Source organism: Cherax quadricarinatus, chromosome 79, assembly GCF_038502225.1.
Source record: "Cherax quadricarinatus isolate ZL_2023a chromosome 79, ASM3850222v1, whole genome shotgun sequence".
Taxonomy (NCBI): domain Eukaryota; kingdom Metazoa; phylum Arthropoda; class Malacostraca; order Decapoda; family Parastacidae; genus Cherax; species Cherax quadricarinatus.
Genome location: NC_091370.1, coordinates 17,431,164 through 17,452,848, shown reverse-complemented (window position 1 = coordinate 17,452,848; position 21,685 = coordinate 17,431,164). Strand labels below are relative to the sequence as shown.

The 21,685-nt window shown below is 38.2% G+C and overlaps 1 protein-coding gene across 2 annotated transcripts in view; it reads left to right on the top strand.

Annotated features, from left to right (window-relative positions):
- LOC128702721 (uncharacterized) overlaps positions 1-21,685 on the top strand; it is a 50,078-nt gene that overhangs the window by 15,130 nt on the left and 13,263 nt on the right. For both annotated transcript variants that reach the window (XM_053797145.2, XM_053797144.2), the window contains exons 4-11: positions 19-240; positions 6,411-9,910; positions 11,153-11,250; positions 11,596-11,714; positions 12,761-12,938; positions 14,809-15,000; positions 20,275-20,438; positions 20,603-20,768. In XM_053797145.2, the coding sequence (XP_053653120.1) occupies positions 19-240; positions 6,411-9,910; positions 11,153-11,250; positions 11,596-11,714; positions 12,761-12,938; positions 14,809-15,000; positions 20,275-20,438; positions 20,603-20,768 (4,639 nt within the window). The remainder of the gene's footprint in view (positions 1-18; positions 241-6,410; positions 9,911-11,152; positions 11,251-11,595; positions 11,715-12,760; positions 12,939-14,808; positions 15,001-20,274; positions 20,439-20,602; positions 20,769-21,685) is intronic.

The window sequence follows — 21,685 nt, the reverse complement described above, 5'->3', positions numbered from 1 at the left end:
TAGTGTCTTTCTTTACAGTTTATATGAAAAGTCACTGTTTGTGGACTTGAAGCTTGAAGCATCACGAGGCAACGTTTACTGTCACCAGTTGTTCTTTGCTGCACGTGTTCCAGTGCTCTGGCACCTGCTTCTAGAGATTGCTAAATTTCAGCGTCCTAACAAGAATAAGAAGCCTAATGAGAATTTTGTTTGTATCCAGCTGCCTGAAGTAGAGTACAAGGAGCTTCAAAAATTTACTCGGTGTGTGTACCTGCCTTCCATGAATGCTGTTCATACTTTTTCCATCTTGTGTATATCGTTTACTGTAGTCAAAATTTTCAGGTTGTTGTTTCCTTACGCAGTAAATATACTCTTTCTCAATCTTAAGGCAATCATGTATAAGTCTCCAAGTCTGGTGGCATTGATTCAGTCAGGAGGATGTCAAAGTCTGTAACTAGCACAGTTATTGCTACTTTTTTTTGTCACTGAACTGGCTGTATCCCACTGTATTGCTATACAGACTCTCCTCACTTAACGACAGAGTTCCGTTCCTAAGATCACGTTGGTACATAAATTCGTGGCTAAGTGAGGAGCATACAATAATGGTAGTGGGTTTATGTCAACCATCGTTGATATTGTTTTAATGTCACCTTTGAACCATTTATAACATTTCTGGTATATTTTTAAGTGTTTATACAGTAGTGTACTGTACAGTAGGGCCCCACTTATATGGCGGGTTAGGTTCCAGGCTGTCGCTGGAAAGCAGACATCGCCGGAAGGCAGAACGCCATTTTTTTCCATTTATAAATGCATGTAAATGCCAGACAACAAGTTTACACTAACTTATATTAAGTTAGCAATATAAATAGACATTAAAAACACAATAAAAGTTAAGATACACACAGAGTACACTTATTACTTACCTTAAAATATTAATATTAATGTGTGAGAGGTGAGTGGCAGGGTGTTTATTGAATAAAATCAGAATGGCACACCATCATCCTCTAACTTGGCACTTAAAGCAAGAGGCTTACGACTTCTCTTTTTATTACAGCTAACCTTAGGCGCCATCATCAATGAGAGCCAACTAGTTAACGAAAGAGTAAACGAGAGAGAGAACGAGATACAGAATTGACACAATGTAAGAACACAAACTGAACAGGTAGTGAACGATCACTTGGTCAGGCTAAATAAATGTGTATTAATATGTGTCTACTTTTAGTTCATTCACGTCCATTTGTAAGAGTTTGTAAAACATTTACCTTAATATTTTTTTATTTTAATAATAATTACCTCACAATACAAATACTCTTACATTGTGTACAAGTTAGTTCAGAATAAACAAACAGCAACACACCATTTTTAGAGTGAATGAAGATAATAATAATAATACAGTGGACCCCCGGTTAACGATATTTTTTCATTCCAGAAGTATGTTCAGGTGCCAGTACTGACCGAATTTGTTCCCATAAGGAATATTGTGAAGTAGATTAGTCCATTTCAGACCCCCAAACATACACGTACAAACGCACTTACATAAATACACTTACATAATTGGTCGCATTGGGAGGTGATCGTTAAGCGGGGGTCCACTGTAGTAATATTATTATTATTAATAATAATATTATTATTATTATTAATATTATTATTATTATTATTAATATTATTATTATTATTAATATTATTACAATACGTCATCGTAAGCTTCTCTCTTTTATGTGTGGGTTATTTGTGTATCGTTCCAGTCACGGTATTATTATTATTATTAATTATTATTAATATTATTATTATTATTATTATTATTATTATTATTAATAAAAAGCACTAAACCCACAAGGGTCATGAATTGCTATATATAAAGACATACAAAAAGAATATTTTTCTACAGTTATCCCCCAGTTTGAATAGAGAAAACGTAATTCTTCCGACACTATCTACACAGCTGCTCTGTAAACAAATCTCCTATTTACATCAATTTTTATTCTGTGAGTGTATGTATCATGTTTATATGCTATGTAATGGGTTTCATACATAATTTTGAGGAAAATATCATAGACAGATTAATGAAAATGCCTATATTGATGTAAAATAAGACATTTAGTGTGCCCAAGAGTGATTATTATTAAGTAGTATTGGTGTCATGAGTAGAGAGAGACTTAGCGATTTTAATGTGTACCTGCACACCAGCACAGTGTGTAAGTATATTTAGGTACAGGTACACATAAGTATAATTATCAGAGTACATATAAAATATGCAGTAACTTTAAAACACTTGAAATTTTGGAAAGTTTCCTGACATAATAGATGTGGTCACGGAAAATGTAAACAAACTGGGTGGGGCACCATATTTGAAAGACCGCTTGCCGTATAGCAAATTTTGGTCATAATTTGACATCGCCGTATTAGCGGAACGCCGTAAAGCAGGGCCTTACTGTATATTGTAATAAACAGAATAGAAGAAAATCAGCTCTAATATACATTATTTAGGTATGCATGCTGGTCAGGGAGCCTGTCATAAGTCTGAGTCATCCGTAAACAAGTACATCACTAAGTGAGGAGAGACTGTATTTTTTTTTTTTTAACAAGTCGGCTGTCTCCCACTGAGGCAGGGTGACCCAAAAAGAAAGAAAATCCCCAAAAAGAAAATACTCTCATCATCATTCAACACTTTCACCTCACTCACACATAATCACTGTTTTTGCAGAGGTGCCCAGAATACAACAGCTCAGAAGCATATACGTATAAAGATACACAACATATCCCTCTAAACTGCCAATATCCCGAACTCCTCCTTTAGAGTGCAGGCATTGTACTTCCCATTTCCAGGACTCAAGTCCGGCTATATAAAAATAACCGGTTTCCCTGAATCCCTTCACTAAATATTACCCTGCTCACACTCCAACAGCTCATCAGGTCCCAAATACCATTCGTCTCCATCCACTCCTATCGAACACGCTCACTCACGCTTGCTGGAAGTCCAAGCCCCTCGCCCACAAAACCTCCTTTACCCCTTCCTTCCAAATTTTTCAAGGACGACCCCTACCCCACCTTCCTTCCCGTACAGATTTATATGCTCTCCATGTCATTCTACTTTGATCCATTCTCTCTAAATGACCAAGCCACCTCAACATCCCCTCTTCAGCCCTCTGACTAATATTTTATTAACTCCACACCTCCTCCTAATTTCCACACTCCGAATTTTCTGCATAATATTCACACCACACATTGTCCTTAGACAGGACATCTCCACTGCCTCCAGCCGCCTCCTCGCTGCTGCATTTACAACCCAAGCTTCACACCCATATAAGAGTGTTGGTACTACAGTACTATACTTTCATACATTCCCTTCTTTGCCTCCATAGATAACGTCTTTTGCCTCCACATATACCTCAACGCACCACTCACCTTTTTTCCCCTCATCAATTCTATGATTAACCTCATCCTTCATAAATCCATCCGCCGATACATCAACTCCCAAATATTTGAAAACATTCACTTCTTCCATACTCCTCCTCCCCAATTTGATATCAAATTTTTCTTTATCTAAATCATTTGATACCCTCATCACCTTACTCTTTTCTATGTTCACTTTCAACTTTCTACCTTTACACACACTCCCAAACTCGTCCACTAACCTTTGCTATTTTTCTTTAGAATCCCCCATAAGCACAGTATCATCAGCAAAAAGTAACTGTGTCAATTCCCATTTTGTATTTGATTCCCCATAATTTAATCTCACCCCTCTCCACAATACCCTAGCATTTACTTCTTGTACAACTCCATCTATAAATATATTATACAGCCAAGGTGACATTACTCATCCCTGTCTAAGACCTACTTTTACCGGGAAGTAGTCTCCCTCTCTTCTACACACCCTAACCTGAGCCTCACTATCCTCATAAAAACTCTTTACAGCATTTAGTAACTTACCACCTATTCTATATACTTGCAACATCTGCCACATTGCTCCCCTATCCACTCTGTCATATGCCTTTTCTAAATCCATAAATGCAATAAAAACTTCCCTACCTTTATCTAAATACTGTTCACATATATGCTTCAATGTAAACACTTGAGCTACACATCCCCTACCCACTCTGAAGCCTCCTTGCTCATCCGCAATCCTACATTCTGTCTTACCTCTAATTCTTTCAATAATAACCCTACCGTACACTTTTCCTGGTATACTCAGTAAACTTATTCCTCTATAATATTTACAGTCTCTTTTGTCCCCCTTCCCTTAATGTAAAGGGACGATACATGCTCTCTGCCAATCCCTAGGTACCTTCCCCTCTTTCATGCATTTTTTTTTTTTTCAACAAGTCGGCCGTCTCCCACCGAGGCAGGGTGACCCAAAAAAGAAAGAAAATCCCCAAAAAGAAAATACTTTCATCATCATTCAACACTTTCACCTCACTCACACATTATCACTGTTTTTGCAGATGTGCTCAGGGTACAACAGTTTAGAAGCATATACATAAAAAGATACACAACATATCCCTCCAAACTGCCAATATCCCAAACCCCTCCTTTAAAATGCAGGCATTGTACTTCCCATTTCCAGGACTCGAGTCCGACTATATGAAAATAACCGGTTTCCCTGAATCCCTTCACTAAATATTACCCTGCTCACACTCCAACAGATCGTCAGGTCCCAAGTACCATTCGTCTCCATTCACTCCTATCTAACACGCTCACGCACGCTTGCTGGAAGTCCAAGCCCCTCGCCCACAAAACCTTTACCCCCTCTCTCCAACCCTTTCGAGGACGACCCCTACCCCTCCTTCCTTCCCCTATAGATTTATATGCTTTCCATGTCATTCTACTTTGATCCATTCTCTCTAAATGACCAAACCACCTCAACAACCCCTCTTCAGCCCTCTGACTAATACTTTTATTAACTCCACACCTTTTCCTAATTTCCACACTCCGAATTTTCTGCATAATATTTACACCACACATTGCCCTTAAACAGGACATCTCCACTGCCTCCAACCATCTCCTCGTTGCTGCATTTACCACCCAAGCTTCACACCCATATAAGAGTGTTGGTACTACTATACTTTCATACATTCCCTTCTTTGCCTCCATAGATAACGTTTTTTGACTCCACATATACCTCAAGCACCACTCGCCTTTTTTCCCTCGTCAGTTCTATGATTAACCTCATCCTTCATAAATCCATCCGCCGACATGTCAGCTCCCAAGTATCTGAAAACATTCACTTCTTCCATACTCCTCCTCCCCAATTTGATATCCAATTTTTCTTTATCTAAATCATTTGACACCCTCATCACCTTACTCTTTTCTATGTTCACTTTCAACTTTCTACCTTTACACACATTCCCAAACTCGTCCACTAACCTTTGCAATTTTTCTTTAGAATCTCCCATAAGCACAGTATCATCAGCAAAAAGTAACTGTGTCAATTCCCATTTTGAATTTGATTCCCCAAAATTTAATCCCACCCCTCTCCCGAACACCCTAGCATTTACTTCCTTTACAACCCCATCTATAAATATATTAAACAACCATGGTGACATTACATATCCCTGTCTAAGACCTACTATTACCGGGAAGTAGCCTCCCTTTCTTCTACACACCCTAACCTGAGCCTCACTATCCTCATAAAAACTCTTTACAGCATTTAATAACTTACCACCTATTCCATATACACGTACTTGCAACATCTGCCACATTGCTCCTCTATCCACTCTATCATATGCCTTTTCTAAATCCATAAATGCAATGAAAACTTCCCTACCTTTATCTAAATACTGTTCACATATATGCTTCAATGTAAACACTTGATCTACACATCCCCTACCCACTCGGAAACCTCCTTGCTCATCCGCAATCCTACATTCTGTCTTACCTCTAATTCTATCATTTAGTATAACCCTACTGTACACTTTTCCTGGTATGCTCAGTAAACTTATTCCTCTATAATTTTTACAATCTCTTTTGTCCACTTTCCCTTTATATTTATATTTATATTTATTAAACAAAAATACCAACCACTCCAACACTATATCCCCCTGCTTTTAGCATTTCTGTCATGATCCCGTCAGTTCCAGCTGCTTTACCCCCTTTCATTCTACGTACTGCCTCACGCACCTCCCCCACACTTACATCCTGTTCTTCTTCACTCCTAAAAGATGGTATATACCTCTATAAATTTACTTCCTTTAGAATCCTGAAATGTAACCCTAGTTATTTATATTGTACATTATTGTACATTTATATTGTACATTATTGATTTTTGCTATATGAAAGTTTACAAAATGGTGACTAGCGATACTGTACTTGCATTGAAATATCTACCATCTCTTTTGGCTCGCCAAAAAAAAAAGCGATCTGCTGTAATCCATAGGTGCTCCTTTAGCAATGCATATGCATAGTTTTAATGTTATATAATGTGTTTTTTCCAGGAGCTTGTACAGCAACCAGAGCAACTTAACAGCTGGTGTGGCACTAAGACAAAAATTAGAGGACATCCTGGCTGTCCTTCAGCAGAGGGCACTGCTCTGTAGCAATAAGATACGAATTGAGAGACTGAGCAGTGACGAGGAACACCAAGTTCAGCAGCTGATCCTCAAACAGCTTCAAAAAGGGCAATTAAGTAAGAGAAAGGGTAACATACAAGACGTGGAACAGTTCATCAGCAGCAATGGTGTGCATTGTACATACAAGACGTGCACCCTATCAGATACAGATTCTAATAGCACCACAACCCTGAAGCCACAAGCAATAAGAAATAGTTTAAATACATCAAAGTCTGTAAGGCCAAAATCTAGTCGAAAGGTTTGTGCTCAAAAACCTAAGTCATTGGGATACACAATGAACATTACAAACCATACAGTTGTAAATATAAACAAATGTGAAATAAAGGAAAAACAAAAGGGTGGAGTGAGTGACAAAGCTGGAGGTAATTGCGATAGTAATGTAGAGGATGATGTTGGCAGTTATGCAGCATTTAAAAAGAAAGGAAAAATTTCCTTGAAAACTTCCCAGCCCACAAAACGGGCCTCTAATAATGATCATTCTCCCAGTGGACAATTATCTAATCAGCAGTCTCCAGTCTTTAATGTATCTATGATTAAGGAATTACAAACATCTCCTATGCAAGTCAGTGGGGAATCTTTTCAGGATAAATTGAAAGACAAGCGGGAGCGTTCACCTTCGTGTTCTCAGAGAGCTTCCACTTCAGAATCTATTCCTCTTGAGCCCATTTGCATCCAAGATGAAAAGAAGAGTGTGCTGGTCTGTTCAAATGGAGATACTGGGCAGTTTTACCTGGAGAGTGTGAAAGCAAAAGAAAGCAAACCACATAAATACGGTGCCATGTCTAGCACAAAAGAAAATGCATCCCTGCATCAGGCTAATGTTTTGGCAAAACAGCAACAGCAGCATGTTCAGTCTGTGTCTACCTCAAAGGCATATTTACAACGAAAAAGTCAATCATTTGGTGCAGAATCTCAAGAAAGTGCAGAGCTAGATAATACTAGTGCCAGTAACAGTGGGAGTGATCATAGGCTGAGTAATCTACATGAAACTTCTAGTCTTGAAGTAGAACTTCCTAGTAGCCATGAAGAAAATTCTAGTAGCCATGATTCTGATGAGAGCCCAGAAGCCGTATCAAAAAGAGCAGTGTCCAAAAACCCAGGCAAAGAAAGCAATCTTGATCTGCTAGAAGGAAATGGGACCAAATTTGAAGAACAAGATAGTGCAACAACAGCTCCTGTTCATCCCATGAGACCACTGGTGAGAGCAAGAACTTATGAAGTCCTTGAGGGAATTGCCAGTGGACCTGACAAACCCTTGCAAGAACCATCAGAGAAGAAGGAAGTAGAACCAGAAGGATCTGCTACAATAAAAATGCAACAGGGGGCATTGAGTGAAGTTCTTAGCCATCACAGCTTTAGTAATCCTAAAAGAAATGTACGGACTCACGGTTTAGGGAAAGAAAACCCAGGTAATGGAAAGGAAAGGAAAATATCTGATGAAAGTATAGCATCCTCCTACTATGAAAATGTAGATGATCCAGAGAAGTTACGGGAGATGGAAAGAAAAAAAGGTTCCTTGATATTTGAGCATAATTTCCAGACTTATTCTAACATTCCTACTACTAATATGATGACTGCTAGCATGATGACAGCAAGTATGAGTTCTGAAAGTGGTAGTATGGGTGTGGGATCCATGTATAGCAGTATGATGGACAGTGCTATGATGGGCAGTATTCACTCTCTCGGTGCTCTGGAAGCACCTGTTGTTGATCCTATACCTCGTCCAGCGTCTGTTGGTCTTCCAGTTGTGCACTCTGTGGAAGATGTTAACCCCGAATTAACACGTGTTCTGAGTCGCCGTCCACCCCTAAGAGTTCAAAAGAGTACGGATGAGATGGCATTAGAACTTCAGCAGGAGATAGCCAAAAGAGGAGCATCAACTCGATCACCATCGCCAGATTCTCTGAGTGTTGACTTTGTAGCAAGGAGAGAAGCAGAAACTGTGAATAAGGAAAAATCCTCCAGAAAATCAAGTAGAAATTTATCCTTAGAAACTAGCAGTTCAAGTATCAAAAAGGAAGAGATGGATAATGAAGAAAAAGAGCAAGATGATCGAGAGAATGAAAGTAAAAGTAGTGATTCTGGGCATACTGAGGAGAAATCTGATAAAAAAGAAGTGACTGTTGAAGATTCATCCTATAAAATATTGCCACAAATTACAGGGAGCCCCAAATTGAGCAGAGAGCTCTCTGAGAACACGCCCATTATCTCAGGTGGATCGACTTTGAAAAGAGAGAAAGACACTGGAGAGAGAACAGCTGTCACTAAATCTGAGCGCCAAATTAGCATTGGGTCAGTTAAGGATGTAGATTCCATACCTCTTGTGTTTGGATACATTGGCCCACAAGATGAAGAAGAGCAAAAAGAAAGTAAAGATGATAGTAAAGAAGCATGTGTGGAAGGGGAAGATGAAAAACATCAGTCTATCTTTCCAATGTTTATAGATCTGAATGATATCCCAACTCCTTGTGTAGAAGATGTAAAAGAAATAGAAAAAAAAGAAGCATCGAAGGCCAAGAGTCAGTCATCTGCGATTTATATGTATATAGAAGCGGATGCACCCTCTCCCAAAAGCAGAAGAAAGAGGAGGTCAGAAAGTGATGGTGTGCCCATCTCAAAATCTGTTGAATCTCATCCAGAGGCAGAATTCAGTTCGCTTCCACCAGTTCTTGCAGACCCAGAACTCCCTGTAGAAAGTAAACAAAACCCTGACAATGTAAAAGTGGAAGCTAATGGAGCATCTGATGGAGGGAATAAAGAGAAGAAAGGTTTTTTTATGTTTATTGAAACAGAATCATCACCGAAGTTGGGCTCGCCAAAACCACGCCGACGTCCTGCACCACCCCCTTCCAAAAAGAAAAGTGAAAATGCAATGACCAGATCAGCTCCAAGTGATTCTCTCCTGTTTTCAACTCCAGAAAGTTCGAGCAGACTGATGACAAAATCAGTTATTGATAGAGAAGAATTTATTGCTCAGCCTCCAACAAGGAAGAATGTGAGCCTTAACGACAAGATTAACGAATCGTCTACGTCAAGGGATGGATCATTTGTATCAGGCATCCCAAGACCTATTCATGTTCTTAAGAATAAACCATCATCATCTAAATCCATTCCCAAAGCAAAACCTTCACCTCTCAAGAAAGAAGCTAGTTCTCAGAGAGATCGTTCAGTTTCTCGGACTAAAGATGAACATACTTCAGAAACAAATGACATGGCCACAAGTCGAGATATTTCAGTATCAGAACTTGGGCCCACTCAAAGTGTATCTTTTAGTGATATTGTGTCAGCAAGTCTTCCTCAAGAAACTGAACCTTCTGAAGTGTCAGATGTAAGCAGTCTTCTCAGCAGTATTGAACGCTCAATTGGTAAGTTACATTTAATTGCTGAGTACTTGAATTTTCTGTCACTTTTAATAGAAAAAACTAATGCAAATATACATGTATGTATATATGTATGTATGTACATTTTTTTTTTTTTTTTAACAAGTCAGCCGTCTCCCACCAAGGCAGGGTGACCCAAACAAGAAAGAAAATCCCCAAAAAGAAAATACTTTCATCATCATTCAACACTTTCACCTCACTCACACATAATCACTGTTTTTGCAGAGGTGCTCAGAATACAAGAGTTTAGAAGCATATACGTATAAAGATACACAACATATCCCTACAAACTGCCAATATCCCAAACCCCTCCTTTAAAGTGCAGGCATTGTACTTCCCATTTCCAGGACTCAAATCCAGCTATATAAAAGTAACCGGTTTCCCTGAATCCCTTCACTAAATATTACCCTGCTCACACTCCAACAGCTCGTCAGGTCCCAAATACCATTCGTCTCCATTCACTCCTATCTATCATGCTCACCCACGCTTGCTGGAAGTCCAAGCCCCTCGCCCACAAAACCACCTCTAACCCCCCCCCCCCCCACCTTTAACCTTTTCGAGGATGACCCCTACCCCGCCTTCCTTCCCCTACAGATTTATACGCTCTCCATGTCATTCTACTTTGATCCATTCTCTCTAAATGACCAAACCACCTCAACAACCCCTCTTCAGCCCTCTGACTAATACTTTTATTAACTCCACACCTCCTAATTTCCACACTTCGAATTTTCTGCATAATGTTGTTATCTTTTAATCCCCACACCTCTTCCCACCACCGTAGCAGTCATACTTTCTACAACTTCATCTATAAATACGGTGAACAATAGTGACACTACGCATCCCTAAGGCCTACCTTTATTGGAAAGTAGTTCCCCTTTCTCATACGTACCCTAATCTAAGCCTCACTCTACTTAATAAATAATGTCTTTAAAAGCTGATATTTTTTTTTATACTAGAGGAACTTTCTGCCACAATTATGCTGTACATCATAGATGGGATTATGCTGTTAATCCATTTATGCAAGGGTTGCTTGCTTTACATGTGTTCAGATCAATTACAGTGTCACTCTTCTTTGATTTCTGGTGTTCATTTGTTTATTTGAATGACCTCCATTTGCATTAGTACACTGTCTAATAAAGGTACAGACACTGCTATTTTGTTACTTTCATTATGTTAAAACATAACTGTTACAAAGCAGTGTACATTGTATTTTGTGATCCTGTCCAGAGCCCTCGGATCAGGGAAGCAAAGAACCTTGTTCAAGATTGGGTGAAGATTTGTTGCGCATGTTCCTGAATGAAATTAATACTGATGTCACTATACAGGTATGCATGAATATGTATCGATATTACAAATTTAATGAAATATTCTAATAAGTTTCACAACAATGTGTATACATTATATAATTTTGGTTGAAGTAAATGCTCTGATGCATGGATATTCAGAGTACCAGACAAGATTAATACTCATTGGTTTCATTAAGTGTAGTATTTGTTCTGTACCTCAATAAATTTTATACTCTAGAAGTGGAGTAGGGCATCACTTTTGTGCAGTCTTGTTTATAGTATTTCTATAAGGAATTTGGTTGCAATATCACAAGTTAATTTTTATAGTGTGTTGGTGTTGTTGTTCATGTATCTTCAAATAAACGAAATTAATCTCATTTCTAGATAGGCGAGAAGCGCATCCGAGCCCATAAGTGTATTTTGGCTTCCCGGTGTGTGTATTTCGCTGCCATGCTGTCAGGACACTGGGTGGAAAGTGCTGGCAATGTTATCAAGTTACAGGGGTATGTATTTCCAGCTCAAAGTATCTTGGATGAACTTTAGAAATGCATGTTATTACTCCCATTTCAGCCAAGTGCAGTAGTTTTCGTAAGCCTTATTAATTTTTGTTAATTTTTTTTTTTTTTTCCAACAAGTCGGCCGTCTCCCAACACACTATTTTGTGGAATTATTAAAGTTGAAAATGCTGTAAATTTTGATCATTGGCATTTTGTATGATAATTGGAAACCACATCAGAATATGGAGGGGTACTCGGTGCCATTCTGTGAGAACTGTCAGGTCATGGTAACAGTTGAACATGTTTTGCTCACTGTGCTCATTGTGGAGTATGCCATTTTCATATTAATTTTTTTTCAGTGCCCTGACTTTCTTACTTTATCTACTTTCCTCTGGATAGGCTGAAGAGTCTAATTTTTTTATCTAAAACTGAGTTACTGTACAATTCTACTGATATTCCTTCTTATGACCTTACGCTTTTCCTTCAGTCCCTGTCCTTTTTCTCGACCTTTCACCTTGCACAAATAATTTTTTATAGTTTACATTAATTTATTAATACAATACTATATGCTTAGTAATAACCCACAAGGAGACAGAAAACTCAGGAGATTAATTAACTAATTTGTATATTTCGACCCCTCTCTCCATGGGGAAGTGGAACAGAATTCTTCCTCTGTAAGCCATGCATGCCGTAAGAGGCTACTAAAATGCCAGGAGCAAGGAACTAGTAACCCCTTCTCCTGTATACATAACTAAAGTTAAAAAGAGAAACTTTTGTTTTTCTTTTTGGGCCACCCTGCTTCAGTGGGATTCAGCTGGTTTGTTGAAAGATGATGATGATTTCGATCCCCTTCTGGGGTCCTCTTCAGCAGAAGATTCCAGAATGGGATCAAAATATACAGATCAATTAACTTCCTGAGTTTCTGTCTCCTTGTGGTATTATTGAGCATTGGCAGGTGTTCTTTACACTTTAGTTATTCACAGTACTACATGTTCCAGTATCTTTATATTATTGATGCTCTAAGTAAGAAATAATTTTTGCTTTATCTACAGGTTCTCAGCTGATTGTGTGATGGTGGCACTAAAGCACATTTATAGTGGCACAAGTACAGTGCCTGAGGGGGTGAGAGTTGGGGAACTTGCAGCACTTGCTGATATGCTGGCACTTGATGGACTTAAAGATGTAATTAGTTTACATCTAAAAGCTAAAATGTGTCATTATTTTCATAAGGTCAGTTGAGTTTTCACTGCAGTATTTCAGTAAAAATTTGGAAACTTTAAATTGCAAGAAATTCAGTACGTATTGGATTAATATTTTTATTTTCAATATGAAGCATAACAGAGCACTGTAAAGCACTGTAATGAATAAAGGTGATTGCTGTAATACATTGTAATATTGTTTACAGCAGTTCATAATGCAACTCTTTGATGTATATTTTATAAATGAATGAATGACTGATGATTAATCCCTTTTCTTGGGTCAACCTATGTATCTTGGTGGGAAATGGCCAGTGTGGTAAAGAAAATATTTATTATCTGGAATTAGTTGACCCATGAAAGAGGTTGCCTGTACCTGTTATGGTAAAAAAAAAAAATCAATGGATTTTACTTAATTTTTCTATTTGCATTTAATGTGCTGTAATGTAGTTGTGAATAATGCCTGGACTATCAGCAGGTTTAACCCTTTGACTGTCGCGGCCGTATATATACGTCTTACGAGGTACCGTGTTTGACGTATATATACGTACTCATAAATTCTAGCGGCTTCAAATCAAGCAGGAGAAAGCTGGTAGGCCCACATGTGAGAGAATGAGTCTGTGTGGTCAGTGTGCACCATATAAAAAAAATCCTGGAGCATGCAGTGCATAATGAGAAAAAAAAACTCCAACCGTTTTTTTTTTTTAATTAAAATGCCGACTTTGTGGTCTATTTTCGTATAGTATTTATGGTTGTATTCTCGTTTTCTTGGTCTCATTTGATAGAATGGAAAACATATTATAGAAATAGAGGTGATTTTGATTGATTTTCCTATAAAAAGAACCTGGAAATGGAGCTCAAAGTAGGAGAAATGTTTGATTTTTGCCAATGTTCAAAAGTAAACAAATGATGTCATTGTCCAATAAATGTCCAACTAGCCATTCTAATATGCAGTCATGAATGGGTTGATGTTATTTATACAATTATTACAGTATTGCAGTAGTCTGCATAATAGTAAGTCTTCTATTTTTTGTTTGAATAAAAATTCAAAATAGAAAGCAAGAGTAATATCAGAGGGGCCTGGAGACATGACTGATGAACAAAGAAAATGTTATTTTAGAGCCAGGAATGTCTGCATTGTTCATTCTGGACCTTATTTTGAAATTGTCACATTTTTTAATTTTCGTGAAATTGGCCAAATTGCAAATTTCTGACCACATTATTGGGTAGTTGAAATCAGTAAATGGGCAGTTTCTTGTACTCAATCGATAGAAAAGATGGAGTTCTAAAGAAATAGCTATGAGTTTGGTCGACTGGAACAACGGAATTAGCCGAAAATAGGGCTCAAATTGGGCGAAATCGCTGATTTGTAAATATCGCCGAGGTCGCTAACTTCGCGAGAGCATAATTCCATCAGTTTTCCATCAAATTTCGTTTTTTTTTTGGTGTCATTACAATCGGGAAAAGATTCTCTATCATTTCATAAGAAAAAATATTTTTTTTTTTTTATTAAATTTTGCGACTCCAGGAGACACCTCAGGATTGGGGGTTGCGACAGTCAAGGGGTTAAAGACCCTCAACAGGTAATGAAGACACATGAAAGACCACAAGTCTATTAAATTTTTATTATTCACTTACCTTTGTTATCTGCTTTTCAGCTTGTCTTATCTGCAGACCTCAATAAAATATTTAAAAATCCATTATACTTCTTGAAAATACAGTACACCTTAGATATAAAATTGCACAAGGTGAAAGCATAAAAATGTGAATATTTACTATGGCATATTTATATTGCATGTTTTAAGCATAGCATTCATCAGTACATAACAGGCAACTAAAGCAGTAACTGCCATACATTTTGTGAATAAATTAGATACAGTATTTAATTTTGTATGTCTCTTTAGCCATGCTCAGGGTGTCTTGAAGGGGTGTTGGATGTTTTACCCATCGCCGGTGCTTATTGTCTGGATGACCTGTATCACCGATGTTTGCGTTGGGTAGCCAAGCACTTCGTTGTAGTGTTGCCAACCCGCAACTATGCTGCTCTTCCTCCGGAGGTGCAGGACCGATGCCTTAAACAGTTGCTGGATGACATGGTAAGTTGATTACAAGATATTGTGTATTTAAAATGGTTCTGCTTTATGAATTGTACATGTTCTTGAATACTGTATTTAAATTTGTTCTCTAGCACTGTGCTCACTCAAACACTCCTCACTAATATGTAAGTAGCATATTCCCTTCCACAGATATTTAAAACATTTGTTGGTGAATTCTACTTCTGGGTTTGAGTAAGGAATACCTAAATTATTATTACAGTAGTATATTTATTAGGAAAATATCAAATTTGTATGGGAATATAGCAATTACATACCTAAGACTAGTGTCATTGTACTACTAAAAATGTGTGCTAATAATAATAATAATAATAATAATGAAAGAGTGGGAGAGGCACTGTCAAGAAATTTTAATGAAAATAAGAAAAAATTTTGGAGTGAGTTAAACAAGTTAAGAAAGCCTAGGGAAAGTATGGATTTGTCAGTTAAAAACAGAGTAGGGGAGTTAGTAGATGGGGAGAGGGAGGTATTAGGTAGATGGCGAGAATATTTTGAGGAACTTTTAAATGTTAAGGAAGAAAGGGAGGCGGTAATTTCATGCATTGGCCAGGGAGGTATACCATCTTTTAGGAGTGAAGAAGAGCGGAATGTAAGTGTGGTGGAGGTACGTGAGGCATTACGTAGAATGAAAGGGGGTAAAGCAGCTGGAACTGATGGGATCATGACAGAAATGTTAAAAGCAGGGGGGGATATAGTGTTGGAGTGGTTGGTACTTTTGTTTAATAAATGTATGAAAGAGGGGAAGGTACCTAGGGATTGGCGGAGAGCATGTATAGTCCCTTTATATAAAGGGAAAGGGGACAAAAGAGATTGTAAAAATTATAGAGGAATAAGTTTACTGAGTATACCAGGAAAAGTATACGGTAGGGTTATAATTGAAAGAATTAGAGGTAAGACAGAATGTAGAATTGCGGACGAGCAAGGAGGCTTCAGAGTGGGTAGGGGATGTGTAGATCAAGTGTTTACATTGAAGCATATATGTGAACAGTATTTAGATAAAGGTAGGGAAGTTTTTATTGCATTTATGGATTTAGAAAAGGCATATGATAGAGTGGATAGAGGAGCAATGTGGCAGATGTTGCAAGTATATGGAATAGGTGGTAAGTTACTAAATGCTGTAAAGAGCTTTTATGAGGATAGTGAGGCTCAGGTTAGGGTGTGTAGAAGAGAGGGAGAATACTTCCCAGTAAAAGTAGGTCTTAGACAGGGATGTGTAATGTCACCATGGTTGTTTAATATACAGTGGACCCCCGGTTAACGATTTTAATCCGTGCAAGAGGGATAATTGTTATGCGAAATAATCGTTATGCGAATGAATTTTCCCCATAAGAAATAATGGAAATAAAATTAATCCGTGCAAGACGCCCAAAAGTATGAAAAAAAATTTTTTTTACCACATGAAATGTTAATTTTAATACACACAAACTGAAAAAGGCATGCACAATTACATGACACTTACTTTTATTGAAGATCTGGTGATGATTGATGGGATGGGAGGAGGGGAGAGCATTATCTTCTTACTGTTTAGAAGGGGAATCCCCTTCCATTACGACTTGAGGTAGCAAGTCCTTTTCCGGGGTTACTTCCCTTCTTCTTTTAATGCCACTAGGACCAGCTTGAGAGTCACTGGACCTCTGTCGCACAACAAATCTGTCCATAGAGCTCTGTACCTCCCGTTCCTTTACGATTTGTCTAAAATGGGCCACAACATTGTCATTGAAATAGTCACCAGCACGGCTTGCAACAGCTGTGTCAGGGTGATTTTCATCTATAAAGGTTTGCAGTTCAACCCACTGTGCACACATTTCCTTAATCTTTGAAGTAGGCACAATGGATTCCACAACTGGCATAGGCTTCTCAGGGTTAGCCCCAAACCCTTCAAAATCTTTCTTAATTTCCATACTAATTCTCACCCTTTTTACCGCAGGGTTGGCACTAGAAGCTTTCTTGGGGCCCATGGTCACTTATTTTCCAGAAACAGCACCGAAAACACTGTAATAATACGAAATATTCCGAGTGTATGCTTGGATGTTACCGCGGAGGCTGGCTGGTAAACAATGGGACGGGCGGCACATGTGAGGGCACATTGGACGCGTCTCGGACGAAAATCGGTGAGCGGGTTTTTAATCGGTATGCGCGGCAAAAATTTTGCGATAAAAGTAAGCGGTATGCGGAAAAATCGCTATGTGATGCCATCGTTATGCGGGGGTCCACTGTATTTATAGATGGGGTTGTAAAAGAAGTAAATGCTAGGGTGTTCGGGAGAGGGGTGGGATTAAATTATGGGGAATCAAATTCAAAATGGGAATTGACACAGTTACTTTTTGCTGATGATACTGTGCTTATGGGAGATTCTAAAGAAAAATTACAAAGGTTAGTGGATGAGTTTGAGAATGTGTGTAAAGGTAGAAAGTTGAAAGTGAACATAGAAAAGAGTAAGGTGATGAGGGTATCAAATGATTTAGATAAAGAAAAATTGGATATCAAATTGGGGAGGAGGAGTATGGAAGAAGTGAATGTTTTCAGATACTTGGGAGTTGACGTGTCGGCGGATGGATTTATGAAGGATGAGGTTAATCATAGAATTGATGAGGGAAAAAAGGTGGGTGGTGCGTTGAGGTATATGTGGAGTCAAAAAACGTTATCTATGGAGGCAAAGAAGGGAATGTATGAAAGTATAGTAGTACCAACACTCTCATATGGATGTGAAGCTTGGGTGGTAAATGCAGGAGCGAGGAGACGGTTGGAGGCAGTGGAGATGTCCTGTCTAAGGGCAATGTGTGGTGTAAATATTATGCAGAAAATTCGGAGTGTGGAAATTAGGAGAAGGTGTGGAGTTAATAAAAGCATTAGTCAGAGGGCAGAAGAGGGGTTGTTGAGGTGGTTTGGTCATTTAGAGAGAATGGATCAAAGTAGAATGACATGGAAAGCATATAAATCTATAGGGGAAGGAAAGAGGGGTAGGGGTCGTCCTCGAAAGGGTTGGAAAGAGGGGGTAAAGGAGGTTTTGTGGGTGAGGGGCTTGGACTTCCAGCAAGCGTGCATGAGCGTGTTAGATAGGAGTGAATGGAGACGAATGATACTTGGGACCTGACGATCTGTTGGAGTGTGAGCAGGGTAATATTTAGTGAAGGGATTCAGGGAAACCGGTTATTTTCATATAGTCGGACTTGAGTCCTGGAAATGGGAAGTACAATGCCTGCACTTTAAAGGAGGGGTTTGGGATATTGGCAGTTTGGAGGGATATGTTGTGTATCTCTATACGTATATGCTTCTAAACTGTTGTATTCTGAGCACCTCTGCAAAAGCAGTGATAATGTGTGAGTGTGGTGAAAGTGTTGAATGATGATGAAAGTATTTTCTTTTTGGGGATTTTCTTTCTTTTTTTTTTTGGGTCACCCTGCCTCGGTGGGAGACGGCCGACTTGTTGAAAAAAAAAAAAAAAAAAAAAAAATAGTAATTAGTATTTTATAATTCTTGAGCTGTTCTTTTGAAAAATTTAAAAACTTTCACACATCAAACCATAAGTACAACAGCTACAATAAAAACTAATTTTAAAAATTTTATAATTCTTGAGCTGTTCTTTTGAAAAATTTAAAAACTTTCACACATCAAACCATAAGTACAACAGCTACAATAAAAACTAATTTTAAAGTTTATCAAAAATGACAGCATGATCACCATGTTTGTAATCTTGAAAACAAAGTGTGCTATCATCTAAAACTTGAAAGCATAAATGGATTCCTGACTTAACAGAGACTGGTAACCTGTATTACAATCTGGGAGCTACCTAAGATTAAAGATTATTACAGCAGTTGTATTGAGGTAACAGCAATTTTGTTTGTTACAGCAATTGCTGTATGTTAATGTGAAAATTATGAAGCTACAGTATTTAATATTTCATGCATATTTCTTCCGTTCTCAGTAATTTGATAGACGTTGAATATGAGGTCTGAGTAGTATACTTATTTCTCTACAAAATTTTAAACAAAATGTTATTTACATGCGTCAAAGTTCTGGGGCATAACGTAATTTTTCCTTGAATCATTCTATTTAAAGTCCCCACAAAAGAAATCATTGATGGAATAGAAATAGTTAACGTTATACTGTTTTAGATTAGTTTGCTTATGTAGCATTAATAAAAGGGGAAATGAAACAGAACTAAACACTTACTTACTTTATTCTTTTAAAGTAATGTTGGTTCATTCCACCTTTATCTCTGTTAACTAGTTTATTTTCCTGAAGACATACTCTGAGAGAGATAATTGAAATAATATAATCACCGTCCATTGTGATCCAATGTTCCTGCAGCAACATGCAAGTGGCATTACCTATAGACTGGGGTTCAGTAGAAAATGACAAAATAGTGAAATTTGTCAACATCTTTTGGGGTGTCAGCTCAATTTCTTCTGTGGGCACTGTGTGTAACAAGATTTTATCTAAGTGGTAGGGTAATTTTAGGAACATGTATATATGCAGTTAAAGGTAGTAGGTTGGTAGACAGCAACCACCCAGGGAGGTGCTACCATCCTGCCAAGTGAGTGTAAAACGAAAGCCTGTAATTGTTTTACATGATGGTAGGATTGCTGGTGTCTTTTGTCTGTCTCATAAATATGCAAGATTACAGGTATGTCTTGCTACTTCTACTTACACTTAGGTCACACTACACATACGTGTACAAGCATATATATATATATATACACAACCCTCTGGGTTTTCTGCTATTTTCTTTCTAGTTCTTGTTCTTATTTATTTCCTCTTATCTCCATGGGGAAGTGGAACAGAATTCTTCCTCCGTAAGCTATGCGTGTTGTAAAAGGCAACTAAAATGCTGGGAGCAAGGGGCTAGTAACCCCTTCTCCTGTATATATTACTAAATGTACAAGGAGAACTTTCGTTTTTCCTTTTGGGCCACCCTGCCTCGGTGGGATACGGCTGGTTTGTTGAAAGAAGAAGTATACAGTGGACCCCCGCATAACGATTACCTCCGAATGCGACCAATTATGTAAGTGTATTTATGTAAGTGCGTTTGTACGTGTATGTTTGGGGGTCTGAAATGGACTAATCTACTTCACAATATTCCTTATGGGAACAAATTCGGTCAGTACTGGCACCTGAACATACTTCTGGAGTGAAAAAATATCGTTAACCGGGGGTCCACTGTATATGCAGTATACGCTGCATTGTTGAAAAGTCTACTGTATTCTTCTCGAGAATCGTAATTTTTGCCGTTGGGTCACATGAATTGTGTTTCAGAGTGTGAGCAATGTGATAGATACTGCCTTGGGATGTGAACGGGTACTTTCATCCTTACCAATGGTGCGATGGGCCCAACCTGTGTTTGACTCTGCAGCCCAACTACTGGAAGCAGCTACAAGCTTCATAGCTGCTAACATGAGTGGGGTCCTTACTTCTGACAGGTTTGTTAATACCTTATTCACATACAGTAATATGATAATTGCTGTATTGTTTGTCATCATATCTTATGTCTGCTGTTTGTATTTGATTAACATTATATTTTTATTTATGTCATGAATACAAAATAATTAAAATTTCTTAAATTTGATGTCATTGTATGTCTCAGGTTCATTGCCCTGGGACATGATAGTGGCTGGAGCATAGATAGTTTACAAGACACCATGCGTGTTGCATGTGAGTTGATACGTCCTGACCAGGCTGTTCTCTCTCATATTCAACTGGCAAAATACCTTGACCAGACTCAAGATGATGGACTATCTGAAGTCTCTGAGGTAAGATCTTTGTTAGGTGCAATAATGATTACATGTACAGTGCTGACAAAAATTCACGAGTTCTGTTCTGGAGGGTGTTGTGACACACAATAATGTTGCCAAAAATTATGATTGTGATGGGCGGTATAAAATGATTGAGTTTTGATAAAACACTTAATGTCTCTCACCAAGATAGGGTAATCCAAAAAAGTAAACACATTAAACAACAGGCTGGGTGGGGTTAAAACCTATGGCAAGTGAGCCATAAAACTCCAGGCAAGTGCGTAAGTTAAGGAAACACATTTGCCATCATTCTGTGACTGTGCATGGGTTAGGAGTGAGTGAGAGGTCAGGGTGTACAGAGTTAGGAGTTAGTGAAGGTGGGAATCAGTGCAAGAGTAAAATTTAAATCAAAGGTGGTGCAATAGGTTAGTTTCCGTCAAGTCAGAGTGAGTCTGTGTCAAAGGTGAGATGACACATACGTATACACGCGGTCTTGTATATGTCGTGTATACTGAATGCAAGTAGTAGTTGCAAGATTTACCTCCCATTTTACATGCTTGAGACAGAATAGACCAGCACTCCTGCCAGAAAGTAAAACATTTAACAGGTTTCTGTTTCACACAAGTCAGTAAGATAGCAACTTTTTCTGTAGTTGCTGTCTACCAATTTATTGCCTTATTCTTTAAAATTTCAAAATTGTGATGACCCCAAAAATAAGCACTTTCATTTTGCTACTCCACATAATGAGGATCTAATTTTTTTTTTACGTCAGCAGTTTCCCACCAAGGCAGGGTGACCCAAAAAGAAAGAAAAAAGCCTACAAAGAAAGAAAGAAACTTTCATCATCATTCAACACTTTCACCATCACTCATGCATAATCACTGTCTTTGCAGAGGTGCTCAGATACGACAGTTTAGATGTCCCTCCAAATTGCC